The sequence below is a fragment of the Notechis scutatus genome, chromosome 3, assembly GCF_049901735.1.
Source record: "Notechis scutatus isolate UNSWTSFEM ecotype Mainland chromosome 3, rNotScu1.2, whole genome shotgun sequence".
NCBI classification, from domain to species: domain Eukaryota; kingdom Metazoa; phylum Chordata; class Lepidosauria; order Squamata; family Elapidae; genus Notechis; species Notechis scutatus.
In genome coordinates, this window is record NC_142011.1 from 12,211,420 (window position 1) to 12,230,620 (window position 19,201).

At 36.5% G+C, this 19,201-nt stretch overlaps 1 protein-coding gene across 3 annotated transcripts in view; it reads right to left on the reverse strand.

Annotated features, from left to right (window-relative positions):
* The window catches only part of CDH4 (cadherin 4), a 1,066,699-nt gene that overhangs the window by 193,785 nt on the left and 853,713 nt on the right, over window positions 1-19,201 (reverse strand). For all 3 annotated transcript variants that reach the window (XM_087959221.1, XM_087959220.1, XM_087959222.1), the window contains one exon: window positions 8,184-8,339. In XM_087959221.1, the coding sequence (XP_087815347.1) occupies window positions 8,184-8,339 (156 nt within the window). The remainder of the gene's footprint in view (window positions 1-8,183; window positions 8,340-19,201) is intronic.

Sequence of the window (19,201 nt, forward strand, 5' to 3'; positions counted from 1 at the left end):
CACCCAACAATAAAACAGAACAAATTGAGCCGAAAACCAATTTCCATGAGTTTTTATATTTTATATGGGTGGATTTTGTAAAATTGTTTCAAGGAGTTTTTATGACACCCCTCTGAATCTGAAATGGTTTAGCCCAAGATCGGATTTATCTCCTGGTCTGTTAATAATGTGTTGCATTTCAGTGTGATAAATTGTATGAGATGAGAATTTGAGCTACACAAATTCTTCCTTTCAACTTCAAACTATAAAAAAGATGAGAGGTCTGAAGTTCATTGTTCTGTTTACCTATGGCGACAGCACTGGAATTGGAAAAACTAATGAGTAGGTCATTCACCCATGGTCATAAATGTTAAAAATAAAACCACAACTTTTTAACCTTATTATATTCCGAATAAATATCGCTTATCTAACAAATTAATCTGAAAATTATTCACTTTGCCTTAGAACCAAAAGAAGAGGAAAACAAAGAGAAAGAAGTCAGTATTAATTAAGAAACTCGGTAATGAACATGTATAATTTTTTTTAAAAAAATGCAGTGCAATGATTATGATCACACAGTCATGCAATTAAGCTAACAGGAAAGCATGTGCTGATAAACAGAATATTACTAAAGGGAAGACTGATTAACATCAACACTAATTCTGATTTTAATTGGTTTACAAATTGATAGCAGAAAAGCAATTATTAGCCACACAGATGGACAATCAGTTTGTTTTTTAAATTTTAGTCTGAAGAATAATTGATCCTATTGTTTCATGAATTGGCAATTTCCTTTAGAAAATGTGTATCTATACAATTGTCCACCCTTACTCCAGTCATTGTGGTACTTGTTCTACATTTGTATATTTTAGCATCCAGATTATTTATTTTTGGTTAGAATATTTTATTCAGAAAAAAAAAAAACACCTTTCCAAATTTAGAAGCATGTGAATATCAAATAATTACGTGTATATTGATTTAGGCACCAGTACAAAAGATTTGCATTGAAAATGTTTGGTTGAAATAAATTAGACACATTTCCCCCCAGAACATAGAACATAGAATAACGAAGTTGGAGGCTAGTTCAGTCCTCTACTAAAGCAGGAGGTTCTATACCATTTCAGACAAATGATGTCTAGTGTCTTTTTGAAAGCCTCCAGTGATGGAGCAACCCAGCTTCTGAAGGCAAGCTATTCCACTGGTTGATTGCTCTCAACATTAGGAGAAGGAATGTGTGCTTCAAACACCACAGTTGCAGTTATAGACAAGGAGCTATTGGGAAGCTATTCAACACCACAGACAATACTGCTACCCTTCAAAAAGATCTTGACTATGTTTCAGAATGGTCAAACAAATGGCAACTTCAAATCTCAACAAATAAATGCTCTGTCTTACATATTGGCAAAAAAAATCAGAAAATAAAATGCAAGCTGAATAGTCAAGATCTTGTTGATGATCCAAGCTCTGTAAAGGACCTTGGAATACTCACCTCTAATGATCTAAGTGCTAGAGCCCACTGCAACTACATAGCCAAAAAGGCATTAAGAGTTGTAAACGTAATCCTGCATAGCTTTTTCTCTGGTAATATCACACTACTAACTAGAGCATACAAAACATTTGCTAGACCAATATTCGAATACAGCTCATCAGTCTGGAACCAACATACGTATCTGATATAAGCACAGTTGAGAAAGTCCAGAAATATTTCACAAGAAGAGTTCTCCACTCCTCTACTCATTGTAGAATAAATACCTTATGCCACCAGACTTGAAATTCTAGACCTAGAAAACGTTGAATTACGCTGTCTTCGGTCCGATCTAAGTATGGTATATAAAATCATACATTGCAATGATTTACCTGTTAATGAATACTTCAGCTTCAACCATAACAACACAAGAGCACACAATAGATACAAACTCAAGGTAAACCACACCAAACTTGATTGCAGGAAATACAACTTCAGCAACAGAGTGGTCAATGTCTGGAATACTCTACCTGACTCTGTGGTTTCTTCCCCAAACCCCAAAAACTTTAACCTTAGACTGTCTACTATTGACCTCACCCCTTTCCTAAGAGGTCTCTAGGGGGCATGCATAAGCGCACCAACGTGCCTACCATCCCTATCCTATTGTTTCTTTTATTTTTCTTATATGTACCCATTTCATGTATTCATAACTATGTATATACTTATACCCATTATCTTGTAAGCAATTGACAAATCAAAATAAATAAATAAATAAATAAATAAAAATAAAGTGCATAAAGCATTGCAGATCCCAAGGTATTCCTACTTGCTTGAGGATCAAACCTTAAGATGCAACAAGGGCCAGAGGTTCATTGCAATGTTGTAAGTGTGATGACTGGTTGTTAAGTCACTATATCGGTGTAACATGGGTCTCTAAACAAATGATGCAATTCGATCTAAGTATAGTATATAAAATCATACATTGCAATGTCCTACCTGTCAATGAATATTTCAGCTTCAACCATAATAACACAAGAGCACACAGTAGATACAAACTCAAGGTAAACCGCACCAAACTTGATTGTAGGAAATACGATTTCAGCAACAGAATGGTCAATGTCTGCAATACTCTATCTGACTCTGTGGTTTCTTCCCCAAACCCCAAAAACTTTAACCTTAGGCTGTCTACTATTGACCTCACCCCTTTCCTAAGAGGTCTGTAGGGGGGCGTGCATAAGCGCACCAACGAGCCTACTGTCCCTGTCCTATTGCTTCTTTTATTTTTCTTATATGTATCCATGTATTCATAACAATGTTTTTACTTATACCTATTATCTTGTAAGCAATTGACAAACCAAATAAAATAAAAATAAATAAATACTACTGTAAGTGGCTGTAAATCTAAGATTCAGAGGGATAAAAACATAAATAAACAAACAAATAAATAAGAATAAACTGACTAAAATGGTCTTTCTATGTCAATTATGGATTTTTCACTATTTGTGAAAAGAAGCATATAAATTAAAGAAGTCAGTAAATCTAGCTGTTCACTGATTTGCAAAGGTCTTTAGTCTGATACAGGACAGGTTCATAAATACCCAGTTTGAACTGGGAGCAGCAAGAATACACCAGGAGCCCTGATGGTGCAGTGGTTAGAATACAGTATTGCAGGCTAACTCTGCCCACTGCCAGGAGTTCAACTTGACGGGCTCAAGGTCAGCCCTCCATCCTTCCAAGGTCAGTAAAATGAGGACCCAGATTGTTGGTGGCGATAGGCTGACTCTGTAAACTGCTTAGAGAGGGCAGTAAAGCACTGTGAAGTGGTATATAAGTCTAAGTGTTATTGCTAAGTGCTAATGCTATTTAGCTTTATGTCTACAAAACATGAGAAGATCTCTCCACTTCCAGACATTACAGTGAAAGGTCATTTCATATATACTAGAAAGGAGGTCTGGGTTTGCTGCCAACTTAATGAGTGGGAGATCCTTGAGAAGCAAGTTTGTACAGGTAGTCCTTAACTTATGACCAAAATTGAGTCCAATGTTTCTGTTGCCATGCAAGACAATTGTTAAGTGAGTTTTGCTCCATTTTATGATCTTCCTTGAATCACTACAGTTGTTACATTAGTAACATCGGTTGTTAAGTGAATATGGCTTCCCCTTTGACCTTGCTTGTCAGAAGGTTGCAAAAGGTGACCACATGACCCCGGGAGCCTGCAGCCATCATAAATACCTGCCAGTTGCCAAGTATCCAAATTTTGAGCATGTGATCATGGGAATGCTACAATGGTCTTAAGTGTAAAAAATGATGGTAAGTCAACTTTCTTCAGTACCATTGTAACTTTAAATGGTCATTAAACAAATAGTTGTATGGTTGAGGACTACCTGTAGAGGGAATACATTGGAAAATATATGGATGTTTTGCTGCACTAATTCATTGCACTTTTCATTGTACTGGCCTAGAGATGGAGCTCTTGCCTCACAATCAGGAGGCTGTGAGTTCAATTCTAGGTAGAGGCACATATTTTTCTCTCTGGGCACAATGAGAATATATCTGCTGTGAACTCCGCATTGGTGACAGGAAGGGTATCTGGCCAGTAAACACTCAGCTCCATTCAGTTGCCCTGATTCCACCCCGATGCAAGGGATTACGGGGTCATTAAAAGACAACAAAATAAATCCATTGCACTTTTAATCAGCCCTAAAAAGTGTGCACAAGAGCATATCACAGGATACACCGTACTCTGTCCAACAACGCATCTCAACCTCATTTTGGGTTGTTTAATTGACATTTTCTCAATTAAACTCTGTGTGTGTGTGTGTGTGTGTGTGTGTGTGTGTGTCTGTGTGCATGCTTGAGTATTCTGTGCAGAATACTGAAATCTCTTATCAGTAGTGAAAAGAAGTTGTTTTTGAACTTAGAAAGTCAGCCTGTCCTTTTTCTTCACCTACATGGGTCATAAAAAGAATTGAATGGCCATTTCTAAGCATCTCTCAAAAGCCATTGCCTTAACCAGAATAGTTAATAATGAACATTTGTTATTAAATAGTCCCAAGGTCAGAGAAAGCCATCATTATGACCAGCAAAGTTACTTCTTCCTGACTGAGAGTTTCTCATGCTAGAATCCTAATGAGTCCATCAAAGGCATCCTTCTGAGATATTCTACCTAAATTAGTGTCCAAGTTATAATGGCCTTCCTTCAGTGAAATATAATTGACCATTCTGAAGCAGCACAAAACCTGCACCTCAAACTTTCCTGTCTTTTTTTTAAGGATAGCCTTTTGCTTCTGATTTTGCTGGGGTCACTGGAGAAAATAATTGCTTTTGTTCAAGGAATATGAAATAATTTTTCCACAGATGCCCCTATAGCCTTAAAGAAATTTCTTCCACCGTGCAGCTAAGGAGTTAATATTACTTTCCTGACCTCTCCACCTTTGTCCATAGTTGGTGTCAACATAGTTAAAGCGTACCATACCAAACACACCTGGCTGAAAATAATACGTGTTGTAGAACTCTTTAAGAAGATAGTGTCGATTGAAATAACCTGTATCATTTTATGGGCAATTTGTAACATATTTGGAAATCCAGATGGCTTAGAGGTCTCACAGTTATGCACCCAAAGTCAGTGCAGAAGACTAAAAGCTGTATGGATTTCCTAGGCACAAGGAGAAATTCACTTTACATAAGAAGACAAAGCTTTCCACCAATGTATGAGAAAGAATTGGTTTACTTGTGGAAAAGCAGGGCCTTAATGAAAGAATACATTTCCTCTGCATGCAGGAAGTACAAAAATCAATCACCTCCAGATTCACAGAATGACTCTGATCTGAAATCCTGAAGAGACAGTATGAATTACAATGAGTTATTCAGACTAGAGCTGAATGTCTACCAAAGTTTGCAACCAGCAAGCAAAACCTGCACACACAAATACAAATAGCCAGATGCTAAAGCCTGAATTCTTACAAACAATCCAGGTATAACTAGAAGCCAATTCAGAAATCAGGAAGACAAGCTAAAGAGAAATCTGAGATTCTGGAAGCCAAGGAAACGGGAGAATGATATAGGCAAGAACAATGGTGGTTGATTCTAGTAATTGAGTGAGATTTATGATATATTCATCGTTGGCACTTTTGATATATTTATCTTTGGCCCTTCTCTGTTCTGCCTTTATTGCTGCTTGTCTTAATTTGGATAGTTCAGGAAATCTGTTTTTCCCTCACTTCCCTTTACTTGGATTCAGAGGTTCTATCTCTGTCTATCAACACAGATATATGTTGGCTTTCATGGATTTGGAAGCATTCAAATTCAAATTCTTCCTCCCTTTGATCAGCTGGGCTTATCTGAATCACTCTCAGATCGTCTTAATTGGACAGGAATGCTTCTTGGGCTTCCTTCTCTGATTTTGATCCAAGAAGCTATACGTATGATATCCGTACGAACTATACTACTCCCTAGATGTGTCTATGGGAAGTTGTGTTTATGTTCTGACACCTTCACAGACACCACATATCTGACTGAATATGGTGTGAATTGGATGAACTCTGGCCTTATACAAACAGGATCATGGATAGCAATTAGAGTAATCCACACAACTTCAGTATCTCAACTGCAGAACCATGGACTGTGGTGTCTATGGAGATTCTAAGTCATTCAGGTCATGGTTGCCCCAAAATGCTTTTTCAAAAGGCAACCATGGTAGATTTTCTGGTTTTTCTTTGAAGACATTTCGCTTCTCATCCAAGAAGCTTCATCCAGTCAGAGCTAAAGAAACTTCTTGAATGAGAAGCGAAATGTCTTCAAAGAAAAACCAGAAAGTCCAGTTGCCTCTTGAAAACAAAAAAGCACCTTTGGGACAATGTGTCCATAATTTGAATACCTTTATTGTCATTGCATTCCAAGAATACAATGAAATTTGAAAGCTACTCCAGCAGATTGCCCCAAACACCACATCACAATCACACTACAGAGTTTTAAAAATTAAAATAATAATAATAATAATAATAATAATAATAATAATAATAATAATAATAATAATAATAATAATAATAATAATAATAATAATAATAATAATAATAATAATAAATCACAAATGCACTGTTTGATTTAAGACAATTACTGCCTTGGAAAAGAAACTGTTTCTCAATCTGTTAATCCTCATAATGTCTCCAGAACTTCTAACTTTGCAGGACAATGGCAAGAGGGGAAAAAAGTTTTAAACCCTGGGAAGATATTGGTAAGGCAGTTCACATAAAAAACTAACCAGACAACTGCATTTCAGTTACATAGATTTACAAACTCAGACAGTTTGGTTGCTGTATAATTCAGTGTGTTATGCAAATTAATACAATCAATTGAATGAAACAGTGATCCTCATGTCACACAAACATAGCAAATAGCTGGCAAACTCACAGCTGGTAGACAGAGCTAAGAAGAAAATAAGAATAGAAATACTGTATAATATATGTAAGCAAATGTAATCTAAAAGAGCCAAATTTGGAGTTGTAGCAAAAATTCTTACAACCAAAATTTACCTGATTTGGTAATCCTATCTTGAATATTTTATAGGGTAATAATTTATAATTATCAGTACACTTTTTAAATAATTATAAGACAACAAGCAAAACATACATAAAAATAAAGTTCTCCAAAAGCCAATAATAGCAGTACAATAAATTTACTACCATTCATATACAAACACATATACACAATTTTGTCTATTTATACAGGGACTTTTATCATTATTCAGTCAACATAGAAGTGTGTGCATATACAGTATGTATGCATGTATGTATGTATGTATGTATGTATGCATGTATGTATGTATATATGTATGTATGTATGTATGTGGTTGTATGTATGTGTATATTGCATACATAGAATTTCTCATTAGAGAATTTTTAGATCTTCAGAACTTTACATTCTATCTTTACCTATGACTGAGATATGTTTGAAATTGCCAGAGAAGGAAGGAAGGGAAGGAAGGAAGGAAGAGCAAGGAAGGAGGGTGTTGTGGTTCGTTAGCAGCCTGCAGAGACAACAGCAGAATCGGACAGTGGGGAGGAACATGGGTCAGTCTGGGGAGGACTCAGACGAGGGTCCTGTGCCTGATACAGAGATGGAGCCAGGGTCATCTGGGAGTTATGTGCTGACTCCGGAGCCTCCAGAATCTGGTAGCAGCGAGGCAGAGGAACAAGGGGACCCTGTTCCCAGTGCATGTATGCGCAGGGCTGTCAAAAGGCAAGAACAGTTAAGACAAAAGGGCCAACTTGGGAGTAAGGCTTGGAGGTGATTGGCCTTCCCATAAGACATAAAGGAAGAGCAAAGGGACAGGAATCTTTGCAGGAAGCAACTTTGTTCGTACTGGTTGCTTGAAACCTGAAGCTCAGTGTTGAATTTGTGTTCCGTTTTGGCCTCATATAACTAATTGGACATTTAGTCGTTGGCAGCATTTCAAGGAAGATAAAGGTGCGTGCTTATCAGACTTATCCTGAAGGACTTTGGCAGACTTCCATGGGATTATTCACAAACTGTTTCAGACTCATTACAGGCTGTGAATGACTACAATTCACAGTTGTTGAAATAAAGAAAAACGGGTTTGGGGACTAATGTATGTTTGTTAGTGTCTCCATAGTCTTGGTCAGAAGAGATGGAGGAAGGAGGGAAGGAAGGGAGAACAGGGAGGGATGGCAGGAGGAAGGGAGGAAGGAAGGGGAAAATAGACAAGATATGATGAACTTACATGATAGGATGCTCTTTCTTCTCTATCCATTGGACGGGTCACATACATTCTCCCTGACACGGGGTCAATGTTGAAGACTTCCATTGGTGGTTGGTCAGCTCCCACCCCTGTGATGCTGTATCTTACATTGGTTTCACTGTCTTTGTCTGAACGAATCTGAACGGAACATTAAAGAGAACAACAAATCAGAGAGGAATGCAAGACAAAGGGGGAAAATTGCTTGCCGTGACTATTTTTTTTTATTTATCATCAAATTTATTTACTATCCATCTCATGGATCATTCAGATCTATCATCTAAAGGACCATTTACATTGTCAAGATGAGGGAAAAGATTAACAGCTTCATTGCTCAATAATTCTATACCAATTTTGATAGAGGCCTACTCCTGAAAAAAATGAACCCCCTTGGATGGTTTTAAGTTAGTTTCAGCATCTTCAATTCCATGAGACATATAACATATGCTGGGTAATCAAATATTTCATTTGAGAGTGAAGGTTTCTTTCTAATGTTCTCTTCCTGTCCTGGGCTTACATAACAGAGTAACAGACCCTAAAACTATTTCAGATAAATAGTTGTTCAGTCTCTTCTTAAAAGGCTCCAGTGGTGGAGCACCTACAACTTCTGAAGGCAACCTATTCCACTGGTTAATTGTTCTCACTGTCAGGAAATTTCTCCTTAGGTCTAGATTGTATCTCTCTTTGATGAGTTTCCATCCAGTGCTTCTTGTCCTGCCTTCTTGTCCTGCCTTTGGAAAATATGTTGACCTGCCCTCTTCTTTGTGTTTTGATGACTGCCACTTGGATATCTTCTTCAAGGTCATCTCTGCAATCCCAGAAGCAACCTTTAATCTCAACCTATTATATCTTGATATAATTGTCCTCAATTACCCAATCCCCATCTAAACTAATCCAAGCTTATGGGGTCATTGCTAAACCTCATAGCAATGATTTTCACAGGGTCACTATAAACACTCTATGGTCTGTTTTAAATTTCTTCTTTCTCCAGAAAGATTGCAATGCTTTCTCCATGACAGACACTGATTATATGATATATAAAGAACTGGAGTTCATATGCTACATAGATGAAGATTTTCCCGAACTGTTATCCCCAAATTTGTAAAGACTGAAACAAATATAGAATGGCCTCCAATTTGGAATTCTGCTCAAAGGGAAGAAAAAGGTGTTTATACCAATAATGCTGTCAGAATGCTAAAACTAATTTCCCCCCCCCCTTGTTATAGTTTCTAATTCCTAAAAAAAACCCAGTGTTTTGACTTCATTTCCAGTTTCTTAAACCAGACAGCACATTTCTCATCCTGTTGCATGTATTTTCTATAGAAAAACCATCCTACAAATACTGCATATATATATATATATATATATATATATATATATATATATATATATATATATATATATATATATATATATATATATATTCAGCTATTACCATTTGACAAACTGAAATAAATTTTCAGAGGAGCAATTTAAAGGGGTTCTTAGTTCAGGCAGAGCTATTTTGGAAAGGGGATCTGGATGGAAAGCTACAAGGCAGAAATAAATGATCTGCTGCTACCCAGCTTACTACCAGAAAGCTGTTTGGATGAATATTGTAGGGACAAGCAACTGAAGTCCAACATATCTGGAAAAACCCTAAGCTGTGCTGAATTGGTAATTGTCATGAATGTTCTGAGTCATATACAGAGTTCTATAAAAGGAATAGATCAGCCATCCAGCCCTTGCTTATCAATGGAGAACGAGTGGAGCAAGTGGCCAGCTTTAAGTTTCTGGGTGTTATCATAAAAGAGGACCTGACCTGGGGTGCTCACATTGCAGCACTGGTCAAAAGGGCCCAGCAGAGATTATACTACCTGAGACTTCTCAGAAAACAACAGCTGAATGAAAAATTGCTGGTGACCTTCTACCGCTGCACCATAGAGAGCATTTTAACTTGCTGCACCTCTGTATGGTTTGCCAATTGCACAGTGGCAGATAGGACAGCACTCCAGAGGGTTAATGTCATTGCCCAGAAGATCATTGGTTGCGCTTTATAGCTCCCACTGCCTTAAGAAAGTTCAAAACATTCTCAAAGCTCCATCTCATCCTGGGCACCCCTTTTTTTTAACTATTATCATCTGGCAGACGGTACAGGATAATAAAAACAAGGACAAATAGGCTGAAAAACAGCTTCTATCCCAGAGCAGTAACTATACTGAATGCTACTATATAGTGCAATATTAGTGCAATATGAGAGATTTTCAATTCAATTGTATAGAATGCGAAGGATGTGTGTTTATGTTTTATTTTTATAGTTATAATGCATACTGAAGATGGCATTTAATTTCGTTGTACAAGGTGTAATGACAATAAAGTAAACTAAACTAAATTACGTTGTAGAAAAAAAATGCATTATAATCATTAATGATAGAAAGGCATGTCCATACAGGTAGTTACAACAATTGGTTTAGTGACTGTTTGAAATTACAATAGCACTGAAGTGATTTATGAGCGATTTTTACACTTACGACCATAGCAGCATGCCTGTAGTCATGTGATCAAAATGCAACTGCTTAGCAACTGACTCATATTTATGATGGTTTACCCCTTTTGCGACCTTTTGACATGCACAGTTAATGGGGATTCATTTAACATTAACTTAACAATTGCAGTGATTCAACTTAATAACTGTGGTGAGAAAGGTCTAACATGGGGCAAAATTCACGTAACAAATGTCTCACTTAACAACAGAAAATTTAGGTTCAATTGTGGTCGTAAGAGGAGGACTAGCTGCACTGTACTATAAAATGGAGTCAATTGTAGATATCATAATGCTCTTTAACATTAGAGGAACATAATTGCATGCACCAACATTTTGAACTGAATGGAGTTTAATTCTTTCATCATGTCCTTACAGGGCATAGAAAATTCTCTTTTCCCTTTCTTGTTCTTATTCACATTACTATGGTCTTTTTGATGATCAGCAATGGAGTTGAAGTCGCCTATCATGCAGATTAAACTTAATAGACTTATGGAGAAAACTAAACTCAGAAGAGAAACAGTTCACATATTATTCAAATCCACACAAAATCTGGACCAGAATAGATATGGCCTGGATGGATGGGGAATTGGCCAATGAAATAAAAGAAATTAAAATCCTACCAAATGAATGGGCCGACCACAACCCAATACAACTAATTTGGAGAGATAGGAGAAAAACAAAGAAAAGATGGACACTAAATACTCAGTTAATAAACGAAGAAGAGTACATTAAGAAGCTGAAAGAGGAATTAAATTATTTTCTAAAAGAAAATAATAATGAAGCAACCACATAAACAAAATATTTGGGATACAATGAAGGCAATTATAAGAGGAACAACAATCTCCTATAATGCCATGAGAAATAAAAGAATACATGCCCAACAAAATAAATTCCAACAACAAATTAAAGAATTAGAAATACAACTTCAAAAATCCCTAAAAACCAGAGAACACAAAATCAGTTAATAACAATTAAACATAAATTGAACTTACTTGAACAAGATAAAATAGAAATTAACTTGAAAAGGTCCAAACAAAATTATTTTGAGCATGCAAATAAACCAGGAAGATGGCTATCCCATAAACTTAAAAAAGTGAAAGAAAAGAGATTGATACACCAACTAATGGATGAGAAAGATGTCTTACAACATGAGATAGAGAAGAAAAAGATATCATTTACAACTATTTTCAAAGATTATATAAAAAGGAGGAAGTTAATGAAGATAAAATAAGAACTTATTTAGAGGAGACGAATGACAAGGTAATTGAAGAGGAATGGATAGAGTTATTGAATAAAGATATTACATGGTCTGAATTGAAGTCAGCAATGGAGAATCAAAGTAATAACAAATCTCCAGGACCAGATGGGATTCCGGCAGAACTATATAAAGCAATATTGGAACTAGTAGGACCACTGATGCTGGAAGTGTTTAATGAGGTACTTCTGGCAGCCAAGATGCCGGACTCGTGGAGGGGGGCGCTGATTTCGCTAATCCCGAAGGAGGATGCAGATCATAGATACATCAACAACTATAGACCGATTTCACTTTTAAATGCCGATTATAAATTGTTTACTTCTATCATAGCTAATAGAGTAAAACAAGCTTTAAATCCACATATACACGAAGATCAAAATGGATTTCTTCCGTCCCGACAAATAAAGAACAATTTAAGAACCGTTATCGATGTCCTAGAATATTATGAAGCCCACCCGGAGAAACAATCCGCACTCATGTTTTTAGATGCTGAGAAAGCATTTGATAACTTAAATTGGCACTTTTAATTCAAAAATTTACAATATGAGTCTTGGCACCAAATTTGAAAACATTATAACAACTATTTACAACACACAACAGGCTAATATACTAATCAATGGCGAACAAACAGATCCAATAAATATAGAAAAGGTGTCAGACAGGGCTGCCCTCTCTCACCTCTTCTTTTTCATTTTTGCCCTAGAATCACTCTTAACACGGGTTAGACAAAACTCTGAAATTAGAGGAGTGAGGGTCAAATCAGAAGAATATAAACTACAAGCGCTTGCTGACGATATGGTTTTCTTTTTGGAGGAACCCATGGAAAAAGGTTATAATCTAATAAAAGAATTAGAACAAGTTGGCACAGTGGCAGGATTAAAAATTAATAGAAAAAGACAAAATTAATGACCAAAAATTTAACAGAAAACCAGAAGGAAGAATTAGAAACAATGATGGGGATACAGGTAACAAAAAGGGTCAAATATTTAGGAATATGGTTAACACCACAAGGTAAATCACTCAAAGAGAACAATTATGATAAACTACCTCAACAAACAAAGAAAGATTTAGAATCCTGGAATAAGTTGCAGCTTTCCTTATTGGGCAGGATTGCCTCGATTAAAATGAATATATTACCAAAATTTCTTTATTTACTCCAGACAATCCCAATTAAATTGTCAAAAATTTTTTTTGAAGAATTAAATAAGATCACACTTAAATTTATTTGGCAGGGGAAAACCCAGGATCAATGTAAAGGCCTTACAAGATGCGAAAAGTAGAGGGGTCTAGCCCTTCCAAATTGGGAATTATATTATTCGGCAGCTATCTTATTATGGATAAAAGACTGGGTGAACTTACTTAACAAAAGAATTTTAGCATTAGAAGGGCATGACCTCCAGAGAGGGTGGCATGCCTTCTTATGGGAAGTGGGGAAACCCAAGCAGTCTTACTTTCATAGACACCTCATTAGGGACTCATTATTAATTAATTGGAAAAAATATGCAAAAAACACTATTTAAAAATTCGATCTGGCTATCAACAATGGAGGCAATGGTACATCCCAATAATTTGGACATAACAAAATGATTAAATATAAAGATTTATTAGATCCGCAAGGGAAATTAAAAACTCGACAAGAACTACAGGAACAGGGATTTAAAATTGATCAGTGGTTATATATACAAATCCATAGCAGATACAAACAAGATATAAAAGACTTTGGAATTTATAACAAACTGCAGTATTTAGATAAAATTTTACTAGGATCAAACAAAAAGAACATATCCAAATTCTATAAATACTTACTGGAAGCAGAATTAGAACAAGAGATAGTCAAAGGGAACATGATAGCCTGGAGCAGGAATGTCGGAAGAAGTATTACATTATCAGAATGGGGAAAGATTTGGAACAGAAATATTAAGATTACAAAATCGGCAGCATATAAAGAAAATACATACAAAATGTTTTATAGATGGCACTTGCCCCCTTCGAGGTTGGCGAAAATGAACCCAAACACGAGTCCAAAATGCTGGAAATGTAAAAGCATAGAAGGAACCTACTTTCATATGTGGTGGTCTTGCAAAGAAACCCAGAAATATTGGCAAAAATCAGAAAATGGTTGGAGGAGATAACCAAAGAACAAATCGAATACAAACCAGAGTTCTTCCTACTAGGGATCTCTGATAAACATTTACCCAAAAAGATGAAATATGTAACAATTCATATCCTAACTGCAGCCAGATTAGCGTTTGCCCAGTGTTGGAAATCACCCTATGCACCTACAGAACAAATGGTCATCCAGAAAATATGTGACTGTGCAGAAATGGATAAATTAACTATAGCACTTAAAAACAAAGAGGCTTTAACATTTTACGATAATTGGAACTCTTGGTATAATTGGTTAGTCCAGAGATAAACTGCTTAACGGACAATGGGTAATTTAAGCATAGATATCGATAAGATGTGTGTATTCAAATTAAGGTAGGAGAATTGGATCTTGCAGACTGTCAAAAAGGATATTGTCTGTTTTTAAACGCATCTTTTTTTTCTTTTTTCTTTCTCTTCCTTTGTTTCTTTCTTTCTTTTTACATCTCCTCTTCTCTTTTCTTTCCAGTTTGTAAGACCGAGTGTTCTTTTTTTGTTTTTTTCCTTTTGTGTATGTAATGTCGATATGTTTTTAATTGTAAATTTAATAAAATTTATTTAAAAAAAAATAAAAAATGAACTGAATGGAAAACAGAAAATGCAAACCCATTCAAACCTTTTAAATTAGACTATTCGATAGTGTATTTACACACATCAAGTGTGGAATAGAGTGGAAATATTTTAATGAAGCTGCACCTTGTTAATCATTGAGGTGAACATTAAGTAACGTTAAATATTATGCTTTTTGTGTGCGTGCATGTGTTTGAGGGCTTGAAGTGTGTTAAGCAACAGATAATGGAAATATTTTTAAATACACTTGGGCCATCGCTTCTGCAAATGAGTTAAATGAGAGATTTCTGAGATTAAATTCTCAAGTAGCCCTCTTGAATGTGCACTCAAATATATATTTCCATTTCAGCATACATGCTCCAAGCTCTTAAGGATGAGAATAATTACTTAATTCAAATGTGGACAAGTAACTTGTGTAATAATCAGCGAGGCTCAGCAATTCCTTCTTGACCAACATGAATGCATGGATGAGCCCCAGCAGGCAAGAGGACAAATTGGTGTGTGAATACTAGCTTGGGAGAAATCAAGTGAAAATGCATTTATAGCAGGAGTTGGCTCGATGCTGAGACCCAAGATAGTATGCAGAGAAGAGCTACAAATACGATAAAGGTCTGCAGGCTAAATCATATAGTAAATGGTTGAGATATCCAACCTATTGAAAAAAAGAACACAAGAGAATAGCATTCTTTATTGGCCAAGTGTGATTGGACACACAAGATTTTGTCTTGGTGCAAATGCTCTCAGTGTACATAAAAGAAAAGATGCATTCATCAAGAGTCAAGAATCATAACACTTGATAATAGTCATAGGGTACAATAAGCAATCAAATCATACCAGGAAACAGTCAATAAAAATCTTCAGGATACAAGCAACAAGGTTACAGTCATAAATGGGAGGAGATGGGTAAAGGAAGGATGGAAGGATTAATAGTAATAGCAATAGTAAATAGTAAAGGATTAAGGAGGACATGATAACTATCTCCCAACACTTTAAGGGTAGGGGTGGATTTCAAATTTTTAAACAACTGGTTCTGTGGGCGTGGCTTAGTTCTGAAAGTGTGAACGATTAATCAGTCGAATACCTTTCCTCTTGGAGTCGTGGGTGCTCCGTCACTGGAATCTCAGAGGTGGCCCTTTCTTCAAAAACTGGACTGTTTTGTCCTTGAGGAGAAGGAAGATGAAAACATTTCGCTCCTCATCCAACAAGCTTCATTAGTTCCATCCCCTCACCGTAAGAACTGATAAAACTTCTTGGATGGGAAGCGAAATTTTTCTTCTCTCTCCTCTCCTTCCTCCTTTTCTCCTTCTCCTTATATAAGCCCTCCTGCCTCTCCTGCACAGGATTGGACTAGAAGACCTCTGAGGTCCCTCCCATATCTATGATTCTATGTTTTTTTTTCCTGTTTTTATTTATCCTTGCTTGGAATCAGTTCCCACCAGGATTAAATATAACAATATTTCATTTTTTAAAAAAAAAATAAGAAAGAACCAAAAATGATTTTTATGGGCTTCTGGAAAGCTGCTTTAAAAAAAATCCTTAGCTGTTACTTTGAATGTGTAGAGCAGGGATGTCCAACCTTGGCAATTTTAAGACTTGTGGACTTTAACATGGCTGGCTGGGGAATATTGGGAGTAGAAGTCCACCCATTTTAAAATCACCAAGGTTGAGAAACATTGTCCTTTGTTAATGCGTTTTGGGAGAAAAAGGTGTACCATATAAACATGGCTATGTAGCAAATTGTGTAATTTTCAGAGGATAATATTCTCATGCATTACAAATCTAATGCACGAAATTTGACAACTGGACAATGTAAATTGATTCTCTGAGCTCCTATTATAGCTATATTGCAACATTGGAAAGATAAATGTCACTCAATGGACTGAAGACCTGATTACATTGCCTATAGATGTGGACCTTGCATGGATAAACATAATGAATTATGGGACACAGTTATATATATAATTATAATTAATTATGGGACTCAATATATGTAGATTTAAAAAAGCATGATAGTCAAATAAATGTTATACACACATATGCGCACATACTTGAATAGTGAATTATATATAAAACTGCAACTCCTGATTGTTCTAACAACATGGTATACTCTATGCCTTATTTTTTTCTGTTATATCTTTCTCAACTATTTTTAAGCACTTGCTACGTATGGGTTTTATTTTTTAATAACGCATGTGTTTTTGTGTTTCATTCCTTTTGCTTTTTTCCTCCTATTATTATTTTAAAAGCAATATTATTTTTTTAAAAAAACCTTATTCAATGGCAAATCTGCGGCAGTGAGTATAGATCTACTATGTCTTCTTGTGAATGCAAACTGTATGAGTAAACAGGCCTGTAGTTGGCCCTTTCTGCAAATAGGAAAGAGGAAATAGAAAGTTCTGAAGAAAACATTGATGAAAAATAGGCCTCCGGTTTTTCACTGACGTTATAAAGTTCTCAAACAAATTTAAGCTGTTGTCCTTACTGATTGTGTTCCATAATTCTTTCTGAGTAGATTTTTTTAACTGATTGGAACAGTGGTGGGATTCAAAACTTTTTACTACTGGTTCTGTGGGCGGGACTTGGTGGGCTTGGTGTGGCTTGGTGGGTGTGGCAGGGGAAGGATACTGCAAAATCCCCATTCCTACCCCACTCCAGGGGAAGGATACTATAAAATCTCTATTCCCTCCCCACCCCACTAACCTCTTTCCAGCTGTGTTCTCCTGTGCAGGGCAACAAAAGAAGACCCAGCTGATCAGCTGGGAATCAGAAGGCAGAGAATAGATGGGGATAGTGCCAGTCAGAGGTGGCATTTGCCAGTTCTCCAAACCACTCAAAATTTCTGCTACCGGTTCTCCAGAACTGGTCAGAACCTGCTGAATGCCACGTCTCGATTGGAATCAGCATTTGAATCATTTTTATACTCCATGGTCCTGCCAAGGGGGGAATACCTTGCACGTTTTTTTATGAAGGCAGTCCTACGTCTATTCAGAAATGTCTGGTCTATTCAGTAGAGGTAGTCCTCAATGTATGTCCGCAACTGAGCCCAAAATTTATGTTGTTCAGTGAGTTTTGCCCCATTTTACGGCTTTTCTTTCCACATTTGTTAAACAAATCACCACATTTGTTAAATGAGTGACATGTTCATTAGGTGACTGCTTGTCAGGAGATCGCAAAATGACTCCAGGATACCGCAACGGTCATAAACACGATTCAGTTGTCAAGCATCCGAATGTAAATTGCATATGACCGTAGGGATGCTGTAACAGACATAAGTGCGAAAAATGGTCATAAGTCACTTTTTCAGTGCTGTTGTAATTTTGAGCAGTCCCTAAATGAACTGTTGTAAGTTGAGGGCTACCTGTAATGTCTCATTTATTTCAATGGGATTAATTCCCAGAGAGAAGGGTACTGTAGACCACTGGCCCAGAACAGTGGTGGTATTCAAAAAAATTTGTAAGTATTTTAACTTACTGCACCTGTGTGTGGTTTGCTAGTTGAACATTGGCAGATAGGACAGCACTCCAGAGGGTTAACTGCATTGCCCAGAAGATCATTTGTTGCCCTCTCCCCTCTTTGGAAGAGCTTTATAGCTCCCCGCTGCCTTAAGAAAGTTCAAAATATCTCATCCTGGGCACCTTGTTTTTGAACTATTACCATCTGGCAGATGATACAAGATAATAAAAACAAGGACAAATAGGCTGAAAAGCAGCTTCTATCCCAGAGCAGTGACTGTATTGAATTCTACTGTATAGTATAATACTAATGCAGTATCAGGGGTTTCCAATTCAATTGTATAGAATGCGAAGGATGTGTTTGTGATTTATTTTTATAATTATAATATACAGTGCAGATGGCATTAATTTTTGTTGTACGAGGTGCAATGACTATTGTGAAGTAAACTAAACTAAACTAAAGATAACCTTGAAGGAAGGAGGTGTCATTCAATGAGCTTTCTAATCTTTATGGCTTTAAGATATAATTACAGGTTATACAAAAAGGTAACACTCTTACTACAAAGTAGCATAAAACTCATCACTGAGCATACTGTAAAATTACTTCCAAGGGGAGACTATAGAAAAATAGTGAGAAAATTCCACTGACATGACAAATATAGAGGGTGGGTCCAAATTAAAGCTTGGCTATTCTCTCTTCTACATGACATAAGGATGCTTCAAGTGCAACAAAAGCTATTACAGTGGTCTGGGGAATCTAAACATGACATCTGGAAAAATCATTCCAGATATTAAATTTTGGTCTCATAAAATTTTGGGGTTCAGTGTGAAACTGTACATGCCCATGTATTAAACGAGAGCACCTGATAAGGTAGCTATTATGGGCTCCTTGGTGCTCTCTGAATTGGTTGTTTTCTTGCAGACGTTTTGTTACCCAGCTAGATAACATCATCAGTGCTAGAAAGAAGTAGGATTTGCTCTCTTTTTACATACAAGTGGCTTGCCCTGCTATGTTGGTGGCAACATTCTTGGTGGTTCTGTGATTAGGATATTCGTG